The 22,244-nt window shown below is 47.2% G+C and overlaps 1 protein-coding gene and 1 long non-coding RNA gene across 8 annotated transcripts in view; one reads left to right on the top strand and one right to left on the bottom strand.

Annotated features, from left to right (window-relative positions):
- HYDIN (HYDIN axonemal central pair apparatus protein) overlaps positions 1-22,244 on the top strand; it is a 442,685-nt gene that overhangs the window by 345,661 nt on the left and 74,780 nt on the right. For all 7 annotated transcript variants that reach the window (XM_086688949.1, XM_086688948.1, XM_086688951.1 and 4 more), the window contains 11 exons: positions 2,482-2,619; positions 4,346-4,529; positions 6,835-6,976; positions 9,617-9,779; positions 11,487-12,110; positions 14,099-14,320; positions 17,061-17,269; positions 17,724-17,906; positions 18,778-18,897; positions 21,526-21,685; positions 21,790-21,962. In XM_086688949.1, coding sequence (XP_086545075.1) covers positions 2,482-2,619; positions 4,346-4,529; positions 6,835-6,976; positions 9,617-9,779; positions 11,487-12,110; positions 14,099-14,320; positions 17,061-17,269; positions 17,724-17,906; positions 18,778-18,897; positions 21,526-21,685; positions 21,790-21,962 — 2,318 coding nt within the window. The remainder of the gene's footprint in view (positions 1-2,481; positions 2,620-4,345; positions 4,530-6,834; positions 6,977-9,616; positions 9,780-11,486; positions 12,111-14,098; positions 14,321-17,060; positions 17,270-17,723; positions 17,907-18,777; positions 18,898-21,525; positions 21,686-21,789; positions 21,963-22,244) is intronic.
- LOC147573389 (uncharacterized) lies at positions 3,102-9,771 on the bottom strand. Its single transcript, XR_015244707.1, has 2 exons — positions 9,494-9,771; positions 3,102-3,683 (listed from the first exon to the last, which is right to left on the bottom strand). It is a non-coding gene; the product is annotated as an uncharacterized LOC147573389 (long non-coding RNA).

The following is a 22,244-nucleotide window of genomic DNA, read 5'->3' as shown; positions in this document are numbered from 1 at the left end:
TTTCTCAGTCCCATGCCCACCTCAGCTCCTCACTGCCATGGTCATGTTCAAGAACTTGTTCATCGTTACCCATAAATTCTAAGACCTCTAGACCACACATCCTACATCCTGACTACCATCTTCTAACCTTCCAGATGACTTCTATGAGAAGTAACTGGTCCCATCCAAAACTCCAGTCCACATCGTCACTGCCTACCACCCCCTTCACTCCCCATCTTACTCGGTTTGTTATCTGTGTCTGTCACTTTAGGCATTCCCTTGCCCCCTTGCCCTTCCTCATACTCTCCAAGCAAAACTTCAGCCGATTCTCCACCTCCTCCATGCAGAGCGGCTGAACACAGCTGGAGACAATCTTCATCTCTCCTGAGTGGTCTTTATTTAAAAATTAAGACCACAAATCTCAAGCGGACCTTTGGTCTGCCCTAGTAAATTTGCCATCCATCTCTTCAAGATAACTATTTTATTGTGGTCATCACTCTCCAAACCCCTAAGACCGTTTCCTCTTCCTCATTCCCAGCTGATGATCTCTCTTCTGACCCATGGAGGGAGCAGCAACAATGAGAAGACAATCACCATATCCTCCCACCACCAGACCAACGAGCCAGGCTGCACCCTCCCTGCCACAGAGTCACTGCCCCTGCTCTCATCCTAGGCCCTGCACATGTGCACTGGACCCCACCCCTTCTCACTCAAGAGCTGAATTCCTGCAGTCATCCCCTTTCCCTCCCATTTGTTTTTTGCCCTATAGATCCTTGTCATCAGCATCTATGCATGCTTTATTACCTCCCGTCTTTAAAAACACTGTCCCGACATCACAGATCCCCCTCCAGCTCTTACCTTGTCCCTCAACTCCTCTTTAGGGCTGTTCCCCCCAAGAATGGCTGCATGCCTCCCTCCTCATCCTCAACCCCCATTCTCTCTTTCACCTATTCCAGTGAGGCCTTTATCCTTACCACCCCACGGATCACTCTTCTCAAGGTCGCTGGCATTCATCTTGCCAGATCCAGTGGCCTGTGTTCTGTCGTCCACCTCACATGACCTCATAGCAGCTGATAAGTCCTCTTCCTGGACGTGCTTCTGGCCAGCACACCACCACGCTCTTCTCCTTCCCCTTTGCCTCATTTGGGACTCCCCCTACTCCTGCAGCTTCTCCACATCCTCCAGATCCATAGGCTTTTGGAATAGGCTAGGACTGAGTCATCTGCTCTTTTCTTTTCGTTATCTACCTTTTCTCTATAGGTGATCTCATCCAGTTTATTAATTAAGTACTTAAATATTTTCAGGATGCGTGTGCCCCTCACATTTCTGTCTCCAACCCCAATTTCTTGCCCAGCTGAGGTTCACACACGCAAACTCACATTCATTATCTCTGTTGAATGGTTTAAACACGTCTCAAAATGTATGTGTCTGAAAAGTGACTCTTGCCCCTCACCCAAAACAGAACAAGGCAAAAAATTGTTCTTCCTTCAGTTTTTTTTTCTTTCTTAATTAATGACTTTGCCATTTTCCCATATGCTCAGATTAAAACCCAAGGGATCATTCTTGGTGCCCCTCTTTCTTTCACACCCTATCCCAAGTCCTAGTGGGATGGAATGTTAAAGAAAGTATCAGCCATTTCTCACCACTTCCACCATGGCATCCTTGTCCCTGCCACCATCATCTCCTGCCTTGACCATGGAGATGTCTAACTAGTCTTCCCGCCTCTGCTCTTTTCACCTCATGCAGCAGGCACAGTGGCCTTTCAGAAATAAAACTCAGATCATTGTCTGCCTAAAACATGCCAACAACTTCCCATAACACTTGGAATAAAATCCAAATTCCTTACTGGGGTCTGCAAGCCCTGACTATGCCTTAGACTTGAATTAAGCCCGACCCTCTTCCCCATTGCTCACTCAGTACAGTTACACTGGGCTCCCACGTGCTCCCCAGAGCCCATCAAGCACGCTCGTGTGCAAGGAGCTTGCTGTTCCCTCACAGAAAGACTCTTCTCTCAGGATCTTATCTCATTCTTTCATATTGTTGTCCAACCCTGTCACTGTTCTCTATGTCCTTACCTCATTCTTTTCTCCCTAGCACTTGTCACTATCTCAGACTATGTGACTGATTTGGATATTCACCTGCTCCTTTTCTGTCTCCTCTATTTGAAATAAGGACCACACAGGCAGCAACATTGCCAGCGTTGTTTGTTGTTGTATCCCTAGTGCTAGAGGGACCCCTTGTACCTAATAGGTGCCCAATATTTGTTGAATGAATGAACAAATGTGTACATATACAAAGCACCTTTCACAGTGTTCCCACTTGAAGCTTAGGCAATTCTTTAAGGAAAACCTTTCATTTTACAAAGTAATCTCCATTTTACAGATGAGGAAATGAGGCCCAGAGAGATTATACGATTTCCACGAGGTCATATGGCTTGTAAGTATGAGAGCTGCTGGGACACCAAGCTGGATTCTAACTCCTGATCCTTCTCCCGCTCGACAGATTTCCTCCAGCCCTCTCCCTTCGGGGCCCGCACAGCGCCGGCTCAGTGTCAGCCCCAGTATCGGAGGTGAGACCGGGCTCGTGAGCTGTGTGCTCCCTGAGGACCTATTCACCCAGATCCTGGCTGATCGCATACAGGTACGTCCGTGCCCACCTGCCCAGAGCTGCACGGCTCACACTCCATCCCTGCGCTGGGACCTGAGATTCCGATCCACGGCCCACCCATGGCGGCTCAGAACCCAGGGATCTTGGAGAGGAAAGGTGGGCTTCTTCACCCCCAACAGTCATTTGCTCTTGTCCTTTTGACAGCTCTTGTTAGGCAACTGGCCCTGGCGCAGTCTACTGCCTGAAGTCAGTCTCCTTAAAGGACCATTGAGCATGTTACATATTAAAAAAAAAAAAAAATCAGATTCATGATACAGCCCTACAGTGGTATATTAAAAAATCATAACATGGAGCCATAGAAAGTTAGAATTTGGAACCATATTAATTGCTGTAAAAATCTGTTTTCAATGTATTAAGTGAGAAAAGCAGGTTATGAAATAGTATGTACAGCACAATTGCATTTCTATAAAAATATGTCTAAATGTATGTCATACAAACAGTAAAAACTCTGAAAGTGTATTAACTGTGGTTATCTTTGGATAGCAGGATAATGGATTTTTAGTTCTGTTCATACATTTCTGAATTATTTTACAATGCCACATTGCTTTTCAAGTCAAAAAACACAATAACCGTTTCCAGTTAAAAAAAATTGTTTTCATAAGCATTGTACAGTTAAAGAAAAGAAAACAAGATCAGCAGGATTTGGGAGGACACCCCTAAGCCTGTTTGCTGCTTATGGTTTGCAGAGAGCTAAACGGCTCACCAGGTCCTGGAGTTGTCCATTGGCTTTGGCTTTTTCAAAGTAGGCCATGATATTAGTTGCACATTTCAATATAACAAAATGCGACCTGAGGCTCCCAGAAGAGGAGATGTCATCACAGGAAATTACTCAGGTTAAGATTTGATGGCTACTGTGTTCACAGTGCTGTCACTCTCAGCTGACCTGAGCAAGGTGAGCTGATAAGTGTGCTGGTGTTTCGTGTACCCAGGTTAAATCACTGGTAAAGCCCAAAGTAAGCCAGCAGAGCAGTGCTACTCGAAGTACTGGTCTTTGATGAAACATGGAGTTTGCGTGGCTTCCTTCATCGACAGTCTTGCTACAAAAGAAACAAAACAAAACAAAAAAACACCAGCTGAAATAAATAGTGTTTTTCGTGATGTCGTTGATTTACATTCTGTCACAAGATTCTGGTCTCATCAAACACTGGTAGTGATCAGCTCCTGGCCAAGGGTGGCCAGTCTGTGTACCACCCTTTGAGTAACACTGATGTACAACAGAGGCTGCTCCTCAGTGGTTAGTATTACCAAGATCGTTACACGCCAAGGCAGTAACGCCACTGAAAGATCTGAATGGCCCACCTGCTACTGGTGCCCTTGCTGTTACTCTGTGAGGGGGGATACCTTGCCTTTCCCTCCTCTCTGCCTGTTCCTCATGGACCTGCCCAAACCCTCACTTTCACGTTTAGTTTGCATTCCTTATTTCTGTAGAGATAGGAGAAATCTTTTATTCTATAAATACGTATGATAAAGCTCTTGCATGACTGATAAAATATTTTTATTTTTCTCTCAAATTTTATAACAGCATGTTGAATGTAGCAGGTGGAAGGGTGGTTTGACAGCATTTACATGGGGGCCCAGTAGGTCAGCAGAGACCATTGCAGCCCCCAGTAAAACCACCCACGAAAGAACAAGCAACTTTCTCCATAGAGAACCCGGTAACTGTGGCCTTAGTTACTGTCTTTTCTCACTCTGGTTTCAGCTGAGTGACTGCTTCCGCGGAGTGGTGTTTGATAGCATTGAGACCCTCTTTGCTCGGAACCCGGCTATGGCTCTCCTCTGCCTGCTGAAGGCCATCGGCAACCGGGAGCACATCTACGTAATCAACATGGCCCAGGATTACACAGTCATGAAGGCCCAAGAGAAAGCCAAAAAGGAGCAAGAAGGTAAGGCCCCGTACTCTTCTGGGCTGCCCTTCCCAAGCCCTAACAGCCCTTTCAACAGAGCCTTACACTTTTTGAAATGCTTCTCCACCACGTTGAGCCACTGTGCAGATGAAACTATTACATCTGCCATGTCATCGGTGCTCACCTCCGCCCTGTAAGGTGACCAGAAGTTCTTATTTCTACTTTGCACCTGAGGGAACTGAGGTGCGGCTGACCTGTCGGGAGACTACAGGACAGGGAATGGACCCAGCCAGCTCTTCTTGTAACAGACACGTTTCCCTTCCCCCTAATATCACACTGCATCCCTTCTCATCTTCCCTGTAATCACAACCAACCCTTGGGGGACACATCACAAGTCCCATCCTGACTCAGGTGACTGATTAGCTTGTTGTTTTTGTTTAAGGGGACTGTACATTTCCTGCAAACACTGGAAGTGCTCATAAACTTGACAAAACAGCTTCTACATCTTAGCCTCCTGTGTCCCATGCACTGCAGCCAACATTCTGTACACTTGAAATGTCTCTAAATGGCACTGTGGGTTATTTAATCCTTACAGTAACCCTCTGGGGATCATTGTCCCCCTTTTACAGACAAGGAAAAGGAGGCTCAGAGACATCAACAGTGTAAGATCACACAGCAAATTAGTAAGGTCTTTATAACTCTGAAACCTTGCTTTTTCCTGTCATTACAACAGTAGCTTGAAAAAAATTTCAGTGATTGAAAATTAAACACACACACACACACACACACACACACACACACACACACACACACACATTCAGAGTAATGTTAGCTTGAGTTCCCAATTTAGTCATAAGCAGACCTAGCAAATTTTGGTCCCCAAGGGAGGAGGTGACACTTTCCTCGGGAGGCAGACTCCTGCTCTGGCCTCAGCTCGGTGACATCACTGCCCTTCCTTACTTGGCCTTACCTCTCTTCTGGAAAAATCCAAGAAAATCATAGTGCTTTTTCATTAAGGAAATAATTGCAAACTTGAGCTCTCTTAGTTCTTACACAGAACTTAAAGACTGCTTCCTTACATTCTCATCCAGAGAAAAATCAGGAAGAAAATCCCTGGCAGTGTTCCAGCCTCCGACTTCCTGCTTTTCCAGAAAGCTTATGTCCCCGTTACCATCAACTTGAAATAAAGTATCTCTTTTCATTTTTTCATTTACTTGTGGATTGAGGTTTTTCACCATTGCATTATGGGCTCCTCTCCCTGAAATCTTCTGCATTTGAAAAAAGTCCCAAGGCAGCATCCAGTAACAATATTATTATATTCAAATCTAATTTTTATTGAACACTTATGAATTTGCCAGGCACGGGCCTAGATGCTTCAGAGGGTTGCCTATATGATCCCCATGGCAGCCTGTGGAGGAAGAACCCTGATTCTTATCTGTTCCTAGCCCTTGGTAAGTGTCAGAGAAGGATCTTCAGATACACATCTCCGAGCCCAAAGCACAGGCCTACAAGAAGTGGAAGTTGTAGAAAAGAATCTGAGAGCCTTTGTGCTGGGCATGACCATGCTTCTGGACCTGGAATCTGTAGGGTGTGGAAAATGGTTTCCCTTGGTCTGCAAATGGTTCTGTCACCGTGAGCACTCTGGCAACATATGTTTGTAGTGTATGAAGTTCGTGGGTGCTATATTACTTCCCAATCACTGCGGTAGCAAATTACAGACTGGATGCCTCCAAATAACACAGACTTGCTGTCTTACATTTCTGGAAGTCAGAAGTCCTTAAAGCGGGGTGTCCATAGGGCTCTGTTTCATTGAAGGCTCCAGAGAGAGAATCCATTTCCTTACCTTCTCAAGCTTCTAGAGGCCACTTGCATTTCTCAGCTCATGGTCCCTACTTCACAGCATTCTGACCTCTGCTTCCATTGCCACATCTCCTTCTCTGACCCTGACCCTCCTGCACCCCTCTTATAAGGACCTTTGTGATTATACTGGGCCCACTCGGATAATCCGGGACAGTCTCCCAGTGCAAAGTCCTTAACTTAATCACACCTGCAAAATCCTTTCCCCCACACCAGGTAGCGTATTCACAGTTCTGGAGATTAGAACATGGACATCTTTGGAACTACTATTCAGTCTAGCACAGATGGAGACCAGTTTTGGAACTGTGTGAGTGAAGGAAGGCCCACCAGAGATCAAGAATGTCCCCGCAGCACCAGAGCCGCCCTTGCCCTGGCGTAGACATTCCATAGCAAGTGTGGGCTGGGAGCTGAGCCTTTGAGGGCCCTACAGCCAAGGCTGGTGAGTGAGTCACTTTCCCTTACTTTCCTCTCTCTGTTCCCTCCACAGAGAGCAAACGCAGGGAGGCACTTCAGAAAGAGAAGGAGCGTCTCCAAAATATGGATGAGGAAGAATATGATGCCATGACAGAGGAGGAGAAAATCATGTTCAATCGAGAGGTTCGGCAGACCCTCCGGGAAAGGAAGAAGAGGTCAGAATCAAAGGGTAGTCAGGCTGGAAGTGGTTCCCCCCAGGAGTAACACACAGCCCATCCTGGAGACTGGGATCACCTTCCGGGGGAGCAGCGTGACCAAGGGAGACACAGGAGGATCACCTTCCGGGGGAGCACTGAGACCAATGGAGAAAGGAAGATGACCTGCTAAGAGCAGGAAAACACCTTGACCATCAAGGGGACTGGTTGCTGCAGCCTTTCAGGGTTTCTTTCATTGTCCTCCCCGTCCTTCTCTCTGGAGGACATCTGACACTAGAGGGAAGGTTGTATGATATAATGGCAGGGGACTTCTGGCCCCTCTGTTCTCCCAGGGCTCCCACAAGCTTCTCCTGACAACTGCCCCCTAGGTGTGGCTCATCAGCCTCTGTGCTCAGGTGTCCACAGCTGGTGACTGAGGGGCCACTCTCTTGACATAAGCTTAATGGTCGCTCCCCAGAACTCAGTCATTTCTCCTTCCCCAGCCATCATCTTGGCCTTCTGTAATGTTATCTGTGCCCTGAGTTCTGACCGCCTCTCCCACTTGATCCTCGGCCTGGACAGTTCACCAGAGACCCTGGGCAGTCTCTCAGCCACTTTCTGTGCCCATCACTGGGAACCACACAGGAAAGACTGAATCCCCTCCACACCACATGGGCCCCAGGAGACTCAAGCTATCTCAGATAGCAGTAGAATATGTGTCCTTTCTGCCCTCAGACCTTCAAACGTGCTGGGAGAGGAGGGTATATTGCTTACCCTCCATAGAATTCCACACATTGGCAAAGCCAAGATACTTGCCCTACTGTAGAGGGACATAGTCTCCTTCCACCTCCAGACTCCTCCAACTGACCCCAAAAGAGCTTTTATGCCCTCTCTGCCCCCATAGTATGCCCTCATTTCTTCATCTGCATGGTCCCTTGTAAAAATGCCCAGGGGGCGCTGCCTGGTGGCTGGGTCTCAGTTAAACATCTGACTTCAGCCCAGGTCATGATCTCACAGTTCATGAGTTTGAGCCCTGCATCAGGTTCTGTGCTGTCAGCACAAAGCCAGCTTCGGATCCTCTCTCCCCGTCTCTCTCTGCCCCTCCCCCCCTTTCTCTCTCTCTCTCTCTCTCTCTCAAAAATAAACATTTAAATAAATAAATAAATAAATAAATAAACAAACAAACAAACCCAGTCCTCCAGAGGTATAAAAATACTAGCTTTGGGATTCCAAAGGAATCTCTTTTCTTTCTCACCCAGGTCATTGCTTTCAGGAATTTATTTCATAGTGGACTTGGAAAATATAAATCTGATCCTCAAAGCTCAGTAATGACTTGTTTGTGTGAGACACACACACACACACACACACACACACACACACACACACACCTAGTAATGATGAGCTGGCTACAGTGGATGATAGAGAATCACAGCAACCAGGAGCAACCAGGGATTCCTAGAAATGAAAACAGATGGGTTTTGTACTTTCAGAAATGCTGTCCCCTCCACTCTTGTTTATATTTGGTATCCCAGCCTTGGTGCCCCTTCTGCCACTGGCAACAGGGCAGGCCCAGCCGAATCCATAGCAGGAAGGGATAGAGAAAAGAAAGGAATGTGGCTTTCAGATCCACCACCATGGCTCCAAGCTAGCCATTAGGGACTGCTATTTATTTTTTTTTTTATTTATTTTTACATTTTTTTTTTAACATTTATTTATTTTTGAGACAGAGACAGAGCATGAACGGGGGAGGGTCAGAGAGAGGGAGACACAGAATCTGAAACAGGCTCCAGGCTCTGAGCTGTCAGCACAGAGCCCGATGCAGGGCTCGAACCCACGGACCGTGAGATCATGACCTGAGCCAAAGTCGGCCGCTTAACCGACTGAGCCACCCAGGTGCCCCAGGGACTGCTATTTAAAACACCATTTCTTGAGACACCTGAGTGGCTCAGCCAGTTAAGCATCAGACTTTGACTCGAGTCATAATCTCATGGCTCATGAGTTCAATCGCTGCTTCAGGCTCTGTGCTGACAGCTCAGAGCCTAGAGCCTGCTTCGGATCCCGTGTCTCCCTCTCTCTCTGCCCCTCCCCCACTCACACTCTGTCTTTCTGTCTCTCAAAAGTGAATAAACGTTAAAAAATAAATAAATAAAACACTGTTTCTGTTCTAATGTTGTCTGAACATTAGATGTAACAAGTATAGGAAGCTGAGCCACATCTGAACTGATATCAGAACAATCTTTGCAACTTACTTTTTGAAAACTGCTAACATCAAGCTATTTTCAGCCCTTGCCTTGCTCTCCTATGAAAGAAGACTGATATACAGATTGAGAGTTCCTCTTAGTTGAGTTTGAGGTGATCAGTTTTGCTGAATGACTTTTCAGAGACCCTACTTTCTTTCTTTCCTTTCTTCCCTTCTTCCCTCCCTCCCTGTCTTACCTCCTTCCTTTCTGCCTTCCTTCCTTCCTTCCTTCCTTCCTTCCTTCCTTCCTTCCTTCCTTCCTTCCTATTTACCCACATTATTTACCCACATTTCTTTACCTGCATTTCATTCTTCTTATGCCCAAGAAAGCTCTGCCCATGTCCCTCCACTGGACACTCCCAGTTAGGGGGAGTGGACAGGAGAGGCTCTAAACTCTGTTTTCTCTGCTTGGTTTGATGAAGGGAGCTGGAGAGGCTGGCAAGGGAGATGCATGAAAAGAAGTTACAGCAGGAGCTTGAGCGGCAAAAGGAAGAAGATGAGCTAAAACGGAAGGTCAAAAGGCCAAAGCAAGGACCAGTAAAGGAGGAACCTCCCACAAAGAAATCTCAAACAGCAAACCGGCAGGTAGCAACCCTCTCTTGCTCCTTAGCAAGAAGCAGAACAGAGAGAGCATATATTGTAACCAGCCCATCAATCCAGTACTTTCCCTTCCACAAAATTGACCTGATACTGTTTGGATTTTGCAGTGGAGCAGAAGGTAGGAGGGAAGGGGCCAACATTTGTCACAGGCTGATTGTGTGCCAGGATCCCTGGCTGCCCTTTATGTAATTCTGTCATTTTGGCCTCCCTCCCACCCTGTGAGGTTCAGAGCCATGAACCCTGCCTGGGGTTGAAAGAGACAAAGTCATGGGTATCAGACCTCGCCCAGTTACGTCTGACCACAGTCATTGTACTTTCCACTGTACCCCGCCCTCCCCGTAAGTCCCCTGGATGGTGCTGAATGGGCTGGTATTCACAGTTTGCCTCAGTAAGCCACAAAGTCAGTAGAGCCCCGGTGTTCAACCAACAGCTTATCTTGACAATGGTCAAGGAAGGCACTGCAACATAAGCTTGTCCTTGCAGACAACTAGTGATAGTTTACCAGCCTGCCAAGCTTAGCAGTCACATCTCTGGGGCCATGACCCAGGAAGGCAGAACAGCCAACACAGCACCAAGGGTGGTGCTCACAGCCCGGGAGGGTAGCTAGCCAGCTGGTGGGCACTGCGGGTGCTCTGAGGGTGAAGCTAAAGCCAGACAAGCCAGACTCCCAGACAAGATGCAGACTGGTCCCAGTAGATGAGCAAGGCACAGTGACCACATCTGAGCAGACACAAGGGCAGAGGAATTAGGCTTCAGCGGCCACAGTCAGGTAGAGCTCAGGAAGGAGCAGGGTCTGAGCGTGCAGAAACGGCCCAGGCTTGGGAGCAGAACCAAGCACAAGAAGCAAGAAGGCCTGGACTCTCTGCTGTACCTGGCCTCCGGCTGCTCTGTGCTGGGCTCCTGCAACCTTCCAAGGGCAAGCCTTCCCTGCCCCTCTCTGGCCGCTCCTTCCACACAGAGTCCTCTGCCTGAAATCTGTTGTCCGGACAGAACTTTCGGTGTCTTGGCAGTGACTCTACTGACAGTGGAGAAAGACACAGTAGTAGCCAAGCCCCTCCCCTCCATACTCAACTAGGTGAGTGACCCCTCCAGGGGACAGCTCTACCCAGCACTGACCTCCTAGCTGTGTTGGAGATGAGACAGAGGAGTGGTACGGTGAGGCGCTGAGGCAAGGGGGAGGCCAACCCAGCGAGCCTGCCTCAGAGCCCAGCTTTATGGAGGAGGTGCACTTTCAGTGGGAAAGGGGGTTCTGGGCTGCTCTGCAGGCAGTGAACATTCGGCTAGACTTCATGTCATCAAAGAATGAACAAAAACCTCTGGGGCCTCCCCAAGGATTCCATCCAGAGGGGAAGAAAATCAGAGCCCACAAAGCAAGTTGAAAAGGGCAGGAGAAAAAGAATGAAGTTGGTTTCTCTAGGCCAGGTTAATTAAATAAATAGGTATTTTTTAAAAGCCAGGGCACAGCCAAATTCTTAAACTCCTGTTTGTTCCCCACGAAGGACCGTGGAGAGGATATTTTAACAAGGACCCCCCAAGATGACACAGACACAGACATAGCCCCTGGGTCTATAAGAGGCACCTGGGGCTCTGTGAAGCCTTCTTTCAGAACACAATATCCTCTTGCTCTCATTTATGCCGTTGTTCTCCAGTAAAGAAATGTTTTAAGCATGTTTTATGTGTTTTGCCTCCTAGATTCTTACTTTTTCCAAACTAGATGTCAAGATGGATGCAGTAGAAAGGAAAGTATCCATCAGGGAGCAGTTAACCGAGAAGGAGGAACTGACAAAGAAGAGAAGGAACCAACTGGCAGACCCTCACGTGGTTGGGTCTCCCCTTGTCCAGGAGCCAGAGGACAGTGAGGAGGACCTCCTGAAGGATGCTGACAAGCACCTGGCCCACAAGTTTAAGACCTATGAGCTGACTCTCAAGGATGTTCAGAACATCCTCATGTACTGGGATCGGAAGCAAGGCATTCTGCTGCAACACATGGGCACCGAGGACATACCCCACGAGGCTGATGAGCAGCGCCAGGTTCCTTCGGGTGGGCGCCGAGGCCGCAAGGACCGGGAGAGGGAGCGTGCAGAGAAGGAGAGAGCCGAGAAGGAGCGCCAGGAGCGGGAGAAGGCTGAGAGGGAGCGTCTGGAGAAGCTCCGGGCTCTGGAGGAGCGGAGCGATGGAGGAGAGGCTGATGGGGAGGAGGACCATGAGGGGAAGAAGGATCTAGGCGTGCCATTAATAAACATCCAGACACCTGACATGGAAGGCTTGAACTGGAAGCAGGCCCTGGACAATGACAGGCTTCCCAAAGGGGATCAGGTACAGACTCTTTTCCAGGATGCAGATGTAATGAATGGGGTAGCAGGTATTGTACTAATTACCATTAAGGTGTTTCTTTCTGTATCCCCTTAATTCCGTTAATCTCTGATTAATCCCTTGGATATAAGACAACAGTGGCTAAAAGGACCTATTTCTAGGTGAAAATCCATAGAAAGCTCCACAGATCTAAATTACTCTATCTGACCTCATAAAAAACTGTCTATAGGGTTGATTTTTAATATCAATAATACTGGTGTTACAGGCTGGCAAGGTAGGTACGCTGTAGGGTGAAGCAAGAGGCTCAACTACTTTAAAATCTTGTTCCCACAAGTTCTTATAGTGGCAGAAATCATACTATTTATCAGATAGCCTTTGGCCCTAGAAAATATTGCATATCCAGAAGCCTCTTGGGTAATGGTTTGAAGGAGACGGTTACTATAGCCTTTTGTCTGAGGAAGAACTTCTGTAAAGCACCAGAAAGCAAATAGTTTAGGCTGCGGGTCATACAGTCTCTGTCACAACCACCACCAACATATAAATCAATGATTTTGTTCCAATACAACTTCATTTACAAAAGCAGGTAGCAGGCCAGACTTGACCAGGGGGACACAGTTTGCTGATCTCTGGTTTCGTCTATAAGAAATTAGACACAACCTTAACAAGGAGAGAACAGAGCCTGGGAGGAATGTATGGCAGGTAAGGGTAATGGGAGGACACGGGTAATTCCGCAAGGGGGCACATTAGGGTGTGGTTTGGCCCCACAGCAGCAGGCCAGGCGGGCCAAAGGGCAGAAGACCGTTGGAGGACACAACGCCACTCGTTTTACAGTTCCGCCTCCACTCAGCCTTAGATAAGGCATCATGGCCGTTTTTCCCCTAGAATTATGTTTTTTTTTAAAAAAGAACATCTTCTCATCTTGCTTTGTGCTCCAGTACTATAGCCAAGATGATCTGCTTGCCTTTTTGTTTTCTCTCCACACTCCAAGCCACAGGTTAGACTGTTGGTTATAAAGTTCTTTAACCCTGGCTCTATTAATTTAACAATTGGTACAAACTGTTCATTCCTTTCCCTCGCAGACATTCAAACCCTGGGAGTTAACGCTAGCTAAGCATTAGGTCTTTAGCCACCTGCCCTGCAGTTTAGAAACCCAGGATTCCATGAAGACTGTTGCCTGCTTGGCCTAATAGCCCATTTGGTCCACAGAACGGGTGCTCTGGTGGGCTGTAACACCATTGTGATGATGACAAATCTAGAGATAGCATGCTTATTCTGAGGGGCTCCATGCTGAGAAGGAAGTTGCTGCTAAATTTTAAAGGCATCTGCTCTGGAAGATGCTCCTTCAGTGTATATGAGAGCAGAAGGGGAGAATGCTGTAGGAATGAATGTTCTCTTTGGTTTCTTTTTGACTTCTCTCTTCCTTCCCATCCTTTACCCCATTCCCAGAACCTTGGCTTTTTTCTTCTTTGCCATATTTGACCTGCTCTGACCCTATCTTTCAGCATTAGAAGGAAAGAACATTTAAAGGTGAAAGAACAATTAACATGGGATCTGAAAACAGATGGAACAACTCTGTACTATAGACATCAGAGCCTTAAGAGCTAGTCTCTAAAACATAGTTTTGAGTGCCTACTATGAGCTAGGCGCTGTGCTATATTGTTCTGGTTCTTGTCCCAGTGGAGTTTATGTAACATCCAGCTGCAGAGACAGACACAGTAGGGTGACAAGGGCGATGATGAGAGAGGTACAGGGAGTGTGCAGCCACAGCAAGTGCCCCAGCCTGGTCTAGGGGTGTGGGGATCTAGAAAAACCTGCAGAGCTGTGTCAGAGGTCTTTCACACCCCTCCCCTGACACATGCGCATAGCAGGGGCATCTCCCAAGAATGTTGAGGAAAAGACAGGAGGGTCTGAACCACCCTGTGCTCACTCAGGGAGGAGCTGGGGGAACCCTACCCTGTGCGTAGGAAATTAACCATGGGCTTTTCCTTTAGATCCTGGACATCTTGGGTCTGGGTTCCTCTGGCCCACCCATCCCACCTCCGGCCTTATTCTCAATCATCTCCCACCCCCTGAAGCGGCTGCCTCCGGCCACAACAGAAATCCTGAAGCATTTTGTGTTTGTGATCCCACCACCTGAAGAGCTCTCCCTGAAGGAGGAGAAAAGAGGAGGGGAAGCAGAACCAGAGCTTTCAAGCACTGTGAGCTCTGCAAAGGTAAGGAGCAAGCCAGCTGCTTGCCCTCCTGACCTTGGCGGGAATTCAGATGGGCAGAAAGAGGCCACTTTCCACATGGTCAGAAATTGAGTACAGCGTTGGCTGTCATGCTCACTGATGTGCTTGCCTTTGACTCATCAGGGATCCTGCCTGGGGACCCCGCATGAGCCTCTCTCAAAATGGCTCATTCTCATCTCCCACCCTTTCCAGCCCCCGTGGGACGGTCTAGGGAACTTGTTGAATTGCTCTGAAGCTTATGTGTGAGAAACAATTAAGCAAGACCAGCTCTTTTAGAAAAAAGATATTAGAATGTATTGGGAAGCTAAGGTAGTTCACACAGGGCATGAGAACACAAGAATCAACGGACACGAATTAAGGGAAGACACAGCACTAGAAAAAGGACAGATTACCAAAGAATTTATCAAGGGAAGATTAGATATTTTGGTAAACTCACTTTTTATCTCTTTATTGACACAAGGCGGTAAAATTAATTCCAGCTGGGTTAAAAATATAAGCAATCTGAGGGAACCTCAGCTCATTCGGTTGAGCATCCGACCCTTGATTTCAGCTCAGGTCATTATCTCACTGTGAGTTTGAACCTAGCATCGAGCTTCATGCTGACAGCATGGAGCCTGCTTGGGATTCTCTCTCTCTCTTTCTCTCTCTCTGCCCCTCCCCTACTCTCTCTCTCTGTCTCTCAAAATAAATCAATGAGTCTTTAAAAAATTCAAAATATAAGTGATCCAAATGAAATCATATAAAAGTAAAAGAAAATAGATATGTAATTAATAGAATAAATCACAAAGGAAAAATACATTTGACCAATAATATGCAGAAGGTATATATATTAAGAACTATAGATGGGCTTTTTATTCCCAGAGGAGTGTGGTGGCCCCAAATTTGAATCTCTCCACACAGCCTCCTACAAAACATACACCCCAGCAAGAATAATAAAATCACCTGGGGGTGCCTGGCGGGGGGTGCTCAGTCAGTTGAGCATCCCACTTCCACCCAGGTCATGATCTCGCGGTTCATGAGATTAAGCCCCACATCAGGCTCGGTGCTGACAGCTCAGAGCCTGGAGCCTGCTTCAGATTCTGTGTCTCCCTCTCTCTCTTCCCCTTCCCAGCTCATGCTCTGTCTCTCTCTCAAAAAAATAAATAAATAAGTAAATAACAACATTTAAATAAATAAATAAAATCACTTATAGGCTCTGCCTAAGGCTCAGTTAGGTGAAGAGACTGCCCCAAACTGCTATTTACAAGTAAGAAACTGTCGTCTGAGGGACACCTGGATGGCTCAGTCAGTTGAGCATCTGACTTCAGGTCATAATCTCGCAGTTCGTGAGTTCAAGCCCCATATCTGGCTTGCTGCTGTCGGTGAGGAGTCAGCTTTGGATCCTCTGTCCCTGTCTCTCTGCCCCCTCCTCTCTCTCTCTCTCTCTCTCTCTTTCTCTTTCTCTCAAAAATAAGTAAACATTTAGAAAAAAAAGAAATCATCATCTGAGATCAGCAGCATGTATAGGCAGGCCTTTCTAGAACAGAATCCAAATAAAAAAGATTAAAAAATTGCCAACATCAGAGGTGACTATGACACCAAACTCTTTCCTTAAAATGAGCCGCAAACAGAAAAAGATTAAGCATTCTTTAACTTACCATTTTAGGAGGAACTCTAGTTCATCCCCAATTAGCAGAAGAAAGTTCTTCATTCTGGAAGAATGGCAACTAAAACTATAAAAAGAAGAGTAGAATTAGAAAAACACAGGGCGCCTAGGGGGCTCAGTCAGTTAAGCGTCCAACCTCGGCTCAGGTCATGATCTCACGGATCATGAGTTTGAGGCCCGCATTGAGCTCTCTGCTGTCAATGCAGAGCCTACTTCTGACCCTCCGTTCCCCGCCCCCCTCGGCTCCTCCCCAGCTCTTGCACACATGCTCTCTTTCTCTCTCTCAAGAATAAACTTTTTTTAAAAAAGAAAGAAAAACACTATTCTGTTATCCCCAGAAAAGTATTAATTGAGGAGCACCAACTTATACAAAACAAAAAGCAGTACTTTGTTGGGGAACAAGATGCGCACCGCGAGCCCAGAGCATCATCCCACAGGTGACTACCCAGCTGCAAAAGGAAAAGCCCACTTTACCGTGGCCACGTCTGGCGGGCAGCACTCCAGCCACGTGAACACACTGCATCTGTAATCATGGGTCGACATGGCATTTTGTCCCTCATTATGATGGAGTGTGATATATACCGCATCCTCTATGAATCAAATCAAGCTTTGAAGCCTAATTTTTGTCTTACAAAAAATACAGAGAATAAAGGAATAAGTGAAATGACCCCCTAAAATAGTCAGAAAATTTCAGAGTTTGGAATATTCTATCAGAACACGGGTCTGGTCTGTCCCAAAATCAATGTCACTGGGAGGAGATGAGGGGTGTAGAGTAAAAGGTACTAAGAAAACACAACAAAATGCATATGGGAGCGTATCCCCTGCAGCTTCAAGCTTTCTCTAGGCTTTGGCCTCCTCCTCGGGGAATGGGATGCCAGGAAAAGCTCCGGACTCCTCTCCTCTTCTTCTACTCCTCTTCTCTGCTAGGATAGTTGGCTGGGCCCTCCCCTGCTCTAGGCAGCCACCAGCATCCTGGACCTGCAGCGCGGCCATCCCAGACAGCAGGCATGTTGTAGTTGTCTCTGTTCATGTGTATGCAGATGAGTATTTAAGACCTCGTGCTTGTTCTTAATCAAGGCGCAGGAGGAGCAGACCACCTCCTCCAAGGGGAGCAGACAGAAACTGAAAGAAAAGGCAGATCAGGTCCGAGACACTCAGAAGGACAAACGTCGCGTGGCCTTCAGCAGGAAGGTCTTTTCTGGGGCAACGTCTGGAGCCATTGCCCCCCTGTCAGACACGGAGCAGAACAGCTTCTCTGGGCAGTTGTCTCAGGAGAAGTTTACCAGGTGGGCCTCTGGACCACCCGGGGGTGGGGGTAGTTTTGAAGCCCAAATAGAGGGTGTGGCTGACACAGTGCCCGAGGGGAGAAGGGCCGTCCTGCCTGCGGGACCCTCTGCGTGATTGTGCCCAACCCTGGCAGGCGGGGACACCTCCCAGGCAGCTGTCCTGCCTGCTCCTGCCCCAGAGGAAGCCTTCTCTCTTTAATTTTTTTTTTTTCAACGTTTTTATTTATTTATGGGACAGAGAGAGACAGAGCATGAACGGGGGAGGGGCAGAGAGAGAGGGAGACACAGAATCGGAAACAGGCTCCAGGCTCCGAGCCATCAGCCCAGAGCCCGACGCGGGGCTCGAACTCACGGACCGTGAGATCGTGACCTGGCTGAAGTCGGACGCTTAACCGACTGCGCCACCCAGGCGCCCCAAGCCTTCTCTCTTTAAAAGCCCCATGGTCGTTGGCAGGCTGAACCATTTCCGGTGGATCGTGCCAGCCAACGGTGAGGTGACCTTACGAATACACTTCTCTTCTGCTGACCTTGGGAACTTTGACCAGACATTTAACTTTGAGATCCTTGGGACTCACCGCCAGTACCAGCTTTACTGCCGAGGCGTGTGCAGTTACCCGTACATCTGCCAAGACCCAAAGTAAGTCCGTTGTACTTTGAAAGAGAGAGTTGACAGAAACACTTTCGTTTTCCCGCGTGGCACTTTGAGCAAGGTAGCTCTCCCTACCAATGTGGGCCCGGGTTTGCCAGCTGTACTGGGCATCAGTGTCTTGGACACTTACAAAGCCACAGGAATGTCATATGCCATGAAACTGAGCTATGGAGCACGTCAGTAGATGTCAGGCCAGCAAAATGTCCTCCTCTGGTGAGTTAGTTGGCTTATTTAACTACTGAGCTAATTTAGGCAGATTCGGTATGTACCATCAGACTTTTTCTCCTGTAATATCACTAAATGTGTGAAAGTCCACAAGCGGACTTTTATTCTGAGCTACCAAACACCACTGCGCCCCTTATGCACAACAGTCACCTGGCTGAGCAAGCTAGTGACACAACCCCTCTAGGGGAAGAGGCCTTTTATAGCTTGTCCACCAGGAAGACGTTTTTTGCAATTCTCGCCAGGAGGCCACACTGGACAAGGAACTCAGAAGCTAGCTAATGTCCAGAACTAGTTTTCCACAGGGGTTGTTTTTGTAGCCGGGCACCCTAGAACAGGAAATCTAGCTCAGCTCTATCATCAGCCCCTCATTATTGAAGTCTCCACTGGGAATCTTTTTTCTCAAGTTCAAACCATTCTATCATCCCAGGGGTGGTGGGATGGAACCCATCCCAGGGGTGGTGGGAGGGAACAGGACCAAAGGCTCAACTCAGGTCCTCAAATTAAGAATCATTCTGTCTCCAGACACCTGAACCCTTTGCTGAACAGGGAATATTGGGTTTATGTAAACATCAAGTGGAGGCATCGAACTTCCACTCAGAGAGCCTCTCTTCCTCTCTTCTTCCTCTGTATTCAGAGTGGTATTTCCTGAGCGGAAGACAGACATGAAGACAAATGAGGTCATCTTTAAGAAGTATATTATGAGCATGGAGAAGTTTTACTTCGGGCCACTGCTTTGTGGAAAATCAAGAGATAAGTAAGTGTTCCATTATTTCAAAACAGATTTCAGACTCCAAGTTGGACTCATGAATAATAGTGCAAAGCAGGATTGCCATGTGGATGTAGTTTTTATAAGGCTGCCCCAGTTAGCCCTGAGCCACAAATCAGGAGAACTGGGTTCTTGTGCCCCGAGTTCCTACTAAGCACCCAGATGAATGCGGACACCATCTTCCCAGATGGAAAATCCCAGAGGAGGACCAGTTTTGTTGGAGAAAGGGTAGGATCAAGAGTTGACTTTGCGATATGTTGTTTGAGATGCTTAGGAAGTATAGCTAGTAGCCACAGAAAGCAAGGAATAAGCTCTGTGGTTTTTGTTCTCAGAGAACATCCGTGGGATTCAACAACATGGAGACCACAGGGGCCTTAGCAAGGGTCCTTTTAGGGATTTCTGAGGATGAAACCCAAGCAAAGTGAGTTGAGGAGTCAGTGGCTCGTAAAAGGAGGGAGATGGAGTGTGAAGATAGTTCTTTGGAAAGCTTGACTGTGAAGAAAGAGAGGCAGTCAAGGATGAGAGGGAGACATGGAATCCAGGGAACACTGCTCACACACTGTTGTTCTTATGATGTTGGGATGCCAAGAGGACACAGGGAGGAAGAGGTCAGAGTTTTGAGAGACAGTAAGGGCCATCAGTGGTACGGCTCCCTGAGACTACACAATGGGATACAGAGATGCTGTTCTTGCCAGGAAGAGGGGCCACCACCTCCTACTAGGAGAGAGGAAGGCAGATGGCTTCAGGTGCAGATTTGGTCGAAACAGTGAGAAGGTTCCCATGCAACCGTCTATTTTCTCCGTGACACATTTTCAAGGTCATCCCTAACAAGGAGGGAAGTGGAGGGAAGATAAAATTGTTGAGAAAATGTAGAGCAGATTAAAGAGTTTTTGTGGAAAGCGGGGGAGGTAGAATGCTAGAGAAACAGATTAAAGTTGTCAGGCAAAATTGGGTGCCCCAGGTGAGGGTGATGGCCATACATTTCTAGTGAGACCAGTTTGTTCGGTCACATACAAACTTCCCATTGTGTAGGCAGGGAGGTTAAGACCAAAACTGGACCCAGTTCTAGCCACGTCTTAATTCAGTCTAGCATTGATTGTGATAAGTAGAGAATGTTTCTGTTCTCACTGACTTGGTGCAACTAACGAGCCCTCTTTGTTCTCCAGTCCCTTAATACCCGGAGTTTATTTCCTAAGAGGCTGGACCAGAAAGCCCAGATGAGGAGGGTTGGCTGACAATGGAGTGGATCTTCAAGGCCCAATAGAAGGGTTTCAGAGAGAGACGGAGGGGGGTCAGGTTGATGGACATGATGTACAAAGCAGCCAAAGTCAGAAGTCAGGGAAATTATGGCCATTCAGAGAGGCATGTGTTCTGGCAGTGGTGGAACCAACCAGAATTTGGGGCCAGACAGCGCTGGTCCAGAAGGAGAAGATTACAGTGGCCCAGAAACAAGGCCCAGTACAATCGGTTATTATTTATTTATTTTCTTAAATCTTGCTGAGCCTCAATGTTCTCATCTGCAAAATGGGACAATAATAGCACCCACCCACAGATTTGTGAAACTGAACTGGATAATACACATGAGACTTAGCACAGTGCTGGATGGTGGCGGTGACCAGTTAGATATGAAGGTCACCCCCGCTTTGGTGTTGACACTGAGAAAATTCTGTCTCTATGACCCTGACTTGGTCTCTGCCATTTGCTCTCCTTCTTTCCTTTGTCACTGTCTATCCAAAAAGCTTTTCAGACTGTTTCTGGGCAGCAGTGAAGAGTATGGTGACTCTGTTTTCCTGACCTGTGCTCTGACTTCTGATGATGAGCATCTTCATTGGCATTCCTTGTACCTTCTGTGATTCCTTTTCTGTTCAGTGCCATTAATTGAGCAGCTTCTAATGCCAACAGTTCTCAACTCTGTGGAGAGTCACGAAGGAACAGAAACAGCCTTGTACGAACCACACCAAATGAATGTACGTAACAACAGTAACATCTTGTACAGGTCTAGGAGGAGGAGGTAAAGGAGGTCATCTCTAAGACAGATGTGAAATAATAAGTTACTCAAAGGTTCATGCCTCCTGGGAAGATAAGCCCTGGGAAGGATAGAGCTGCCTGGTTCTGTTAGAATTCTTTGCCATGATAGCTGCCACTGCATTTAATACTCATAGAAATCCTAACAAGTATTATCTTCCCCTCTTAGAGATGAGGACACCAAGGCTTGCAGGGAGAGGGGTCAGGTCATAGCCACCAGTCTCCACAAGTGCACAGCTTGTGTTCTTAGCTGCCACGCTACTGCCTCAGTGAACCATACTACCCTTTGTACACCCCACAATCTCCTTTTCCACCTGAACTCTCAGTCAGTGCTCACATCCACATCCCTAATTCTTTTTTTTTAATGTTTATTTTGAGAGAGAGAGAGAGAGAGAAAGCAAGTAGGGGAGCGGCAGAGAGAGAGGGAGACAGAATCATAAGCAGGATCTGTGCTTTCATCGTGCATGAGCTTGAACTCATGAACTGTGAGATGGTGACCTGAGCCAAAATCAAGGGTCAGACACTTAACCTACTTAGCCACCCAGGCGCCCCCTCCCCCCCGCCACATCCCTAATTCTTGTTCATTTACAGGTACAAGTCATCCTTGTTCCCAGGCAACATGGAAACATTGACAATCCTGAACAATTCACCAATGGTTGCAGAGGTGTTCTTCTGCTTTCAGAATGATGTCAAAGCAAACACCTACTTCCTGGAGCCCATCAACATGATTCTGAAACCCAATGAGAAGCAGGTATAGTCACCTGGAAACAAGTCCACCAGGGCAAGTCTTTCTTGGGAAATTTGACACCTTGGTGTTCTCAGCATAAATGTATTTTGTTTTGACTCTTCCTTTAGATGCTGAACATATGGGCCTACCCTACTGCAGTTGGTGTCTTTGACGACTGCATTGTCTGCTGCATCAAGGAGAACCCAGAGCCAGCGGTCTTCAAATTAAGCTGCCAAGGGGTCCGCCCAGAACTAGAGCTGGAACCCAGGCAATTGCATTTTGATCGGCTCTTGCTGCACAGGTCAGAATTCTGGATGATACGAGGACTGCAATGGAATTTAAAGAACATTTAGTTCTAGGGCAACCAACTCATCCCGATTTTCTCAGGACTTTTCTAGTTTTAGCACTGAAAGTCTGCATCCTGGGAAACTTCTAGTCCTGTGCAAGCCAAAATGGTTAATAATCCTATTCAGTTCACAAATTAACTTGATTTCAGTGGGGTTCAGGAAGCACCCCCATTCCCAATATCAATTGCCAAAGTGTGTGCATATTTGCAGTTTTCTCAGAAGAAGGTCTCACTTTT

This window comes from Puma concolor, chromosome E2, assembly GCF_028749965.1.
Source record: "Puma concolor isolate L17-30 chromosome E2, mPumCon1.1.hap2, whole genome shotgun sequence".
NCBI classification, from domain to species: Eukaryota; Metazoa; Chordata; class Mammalia; order Carnivora; family Felidae; genus Puma; species Puma concolor.
Note: the sequence above shows the minus strand (reverse complement) of the source record. Positions and strands in the feature narration are given on the sequence as shown.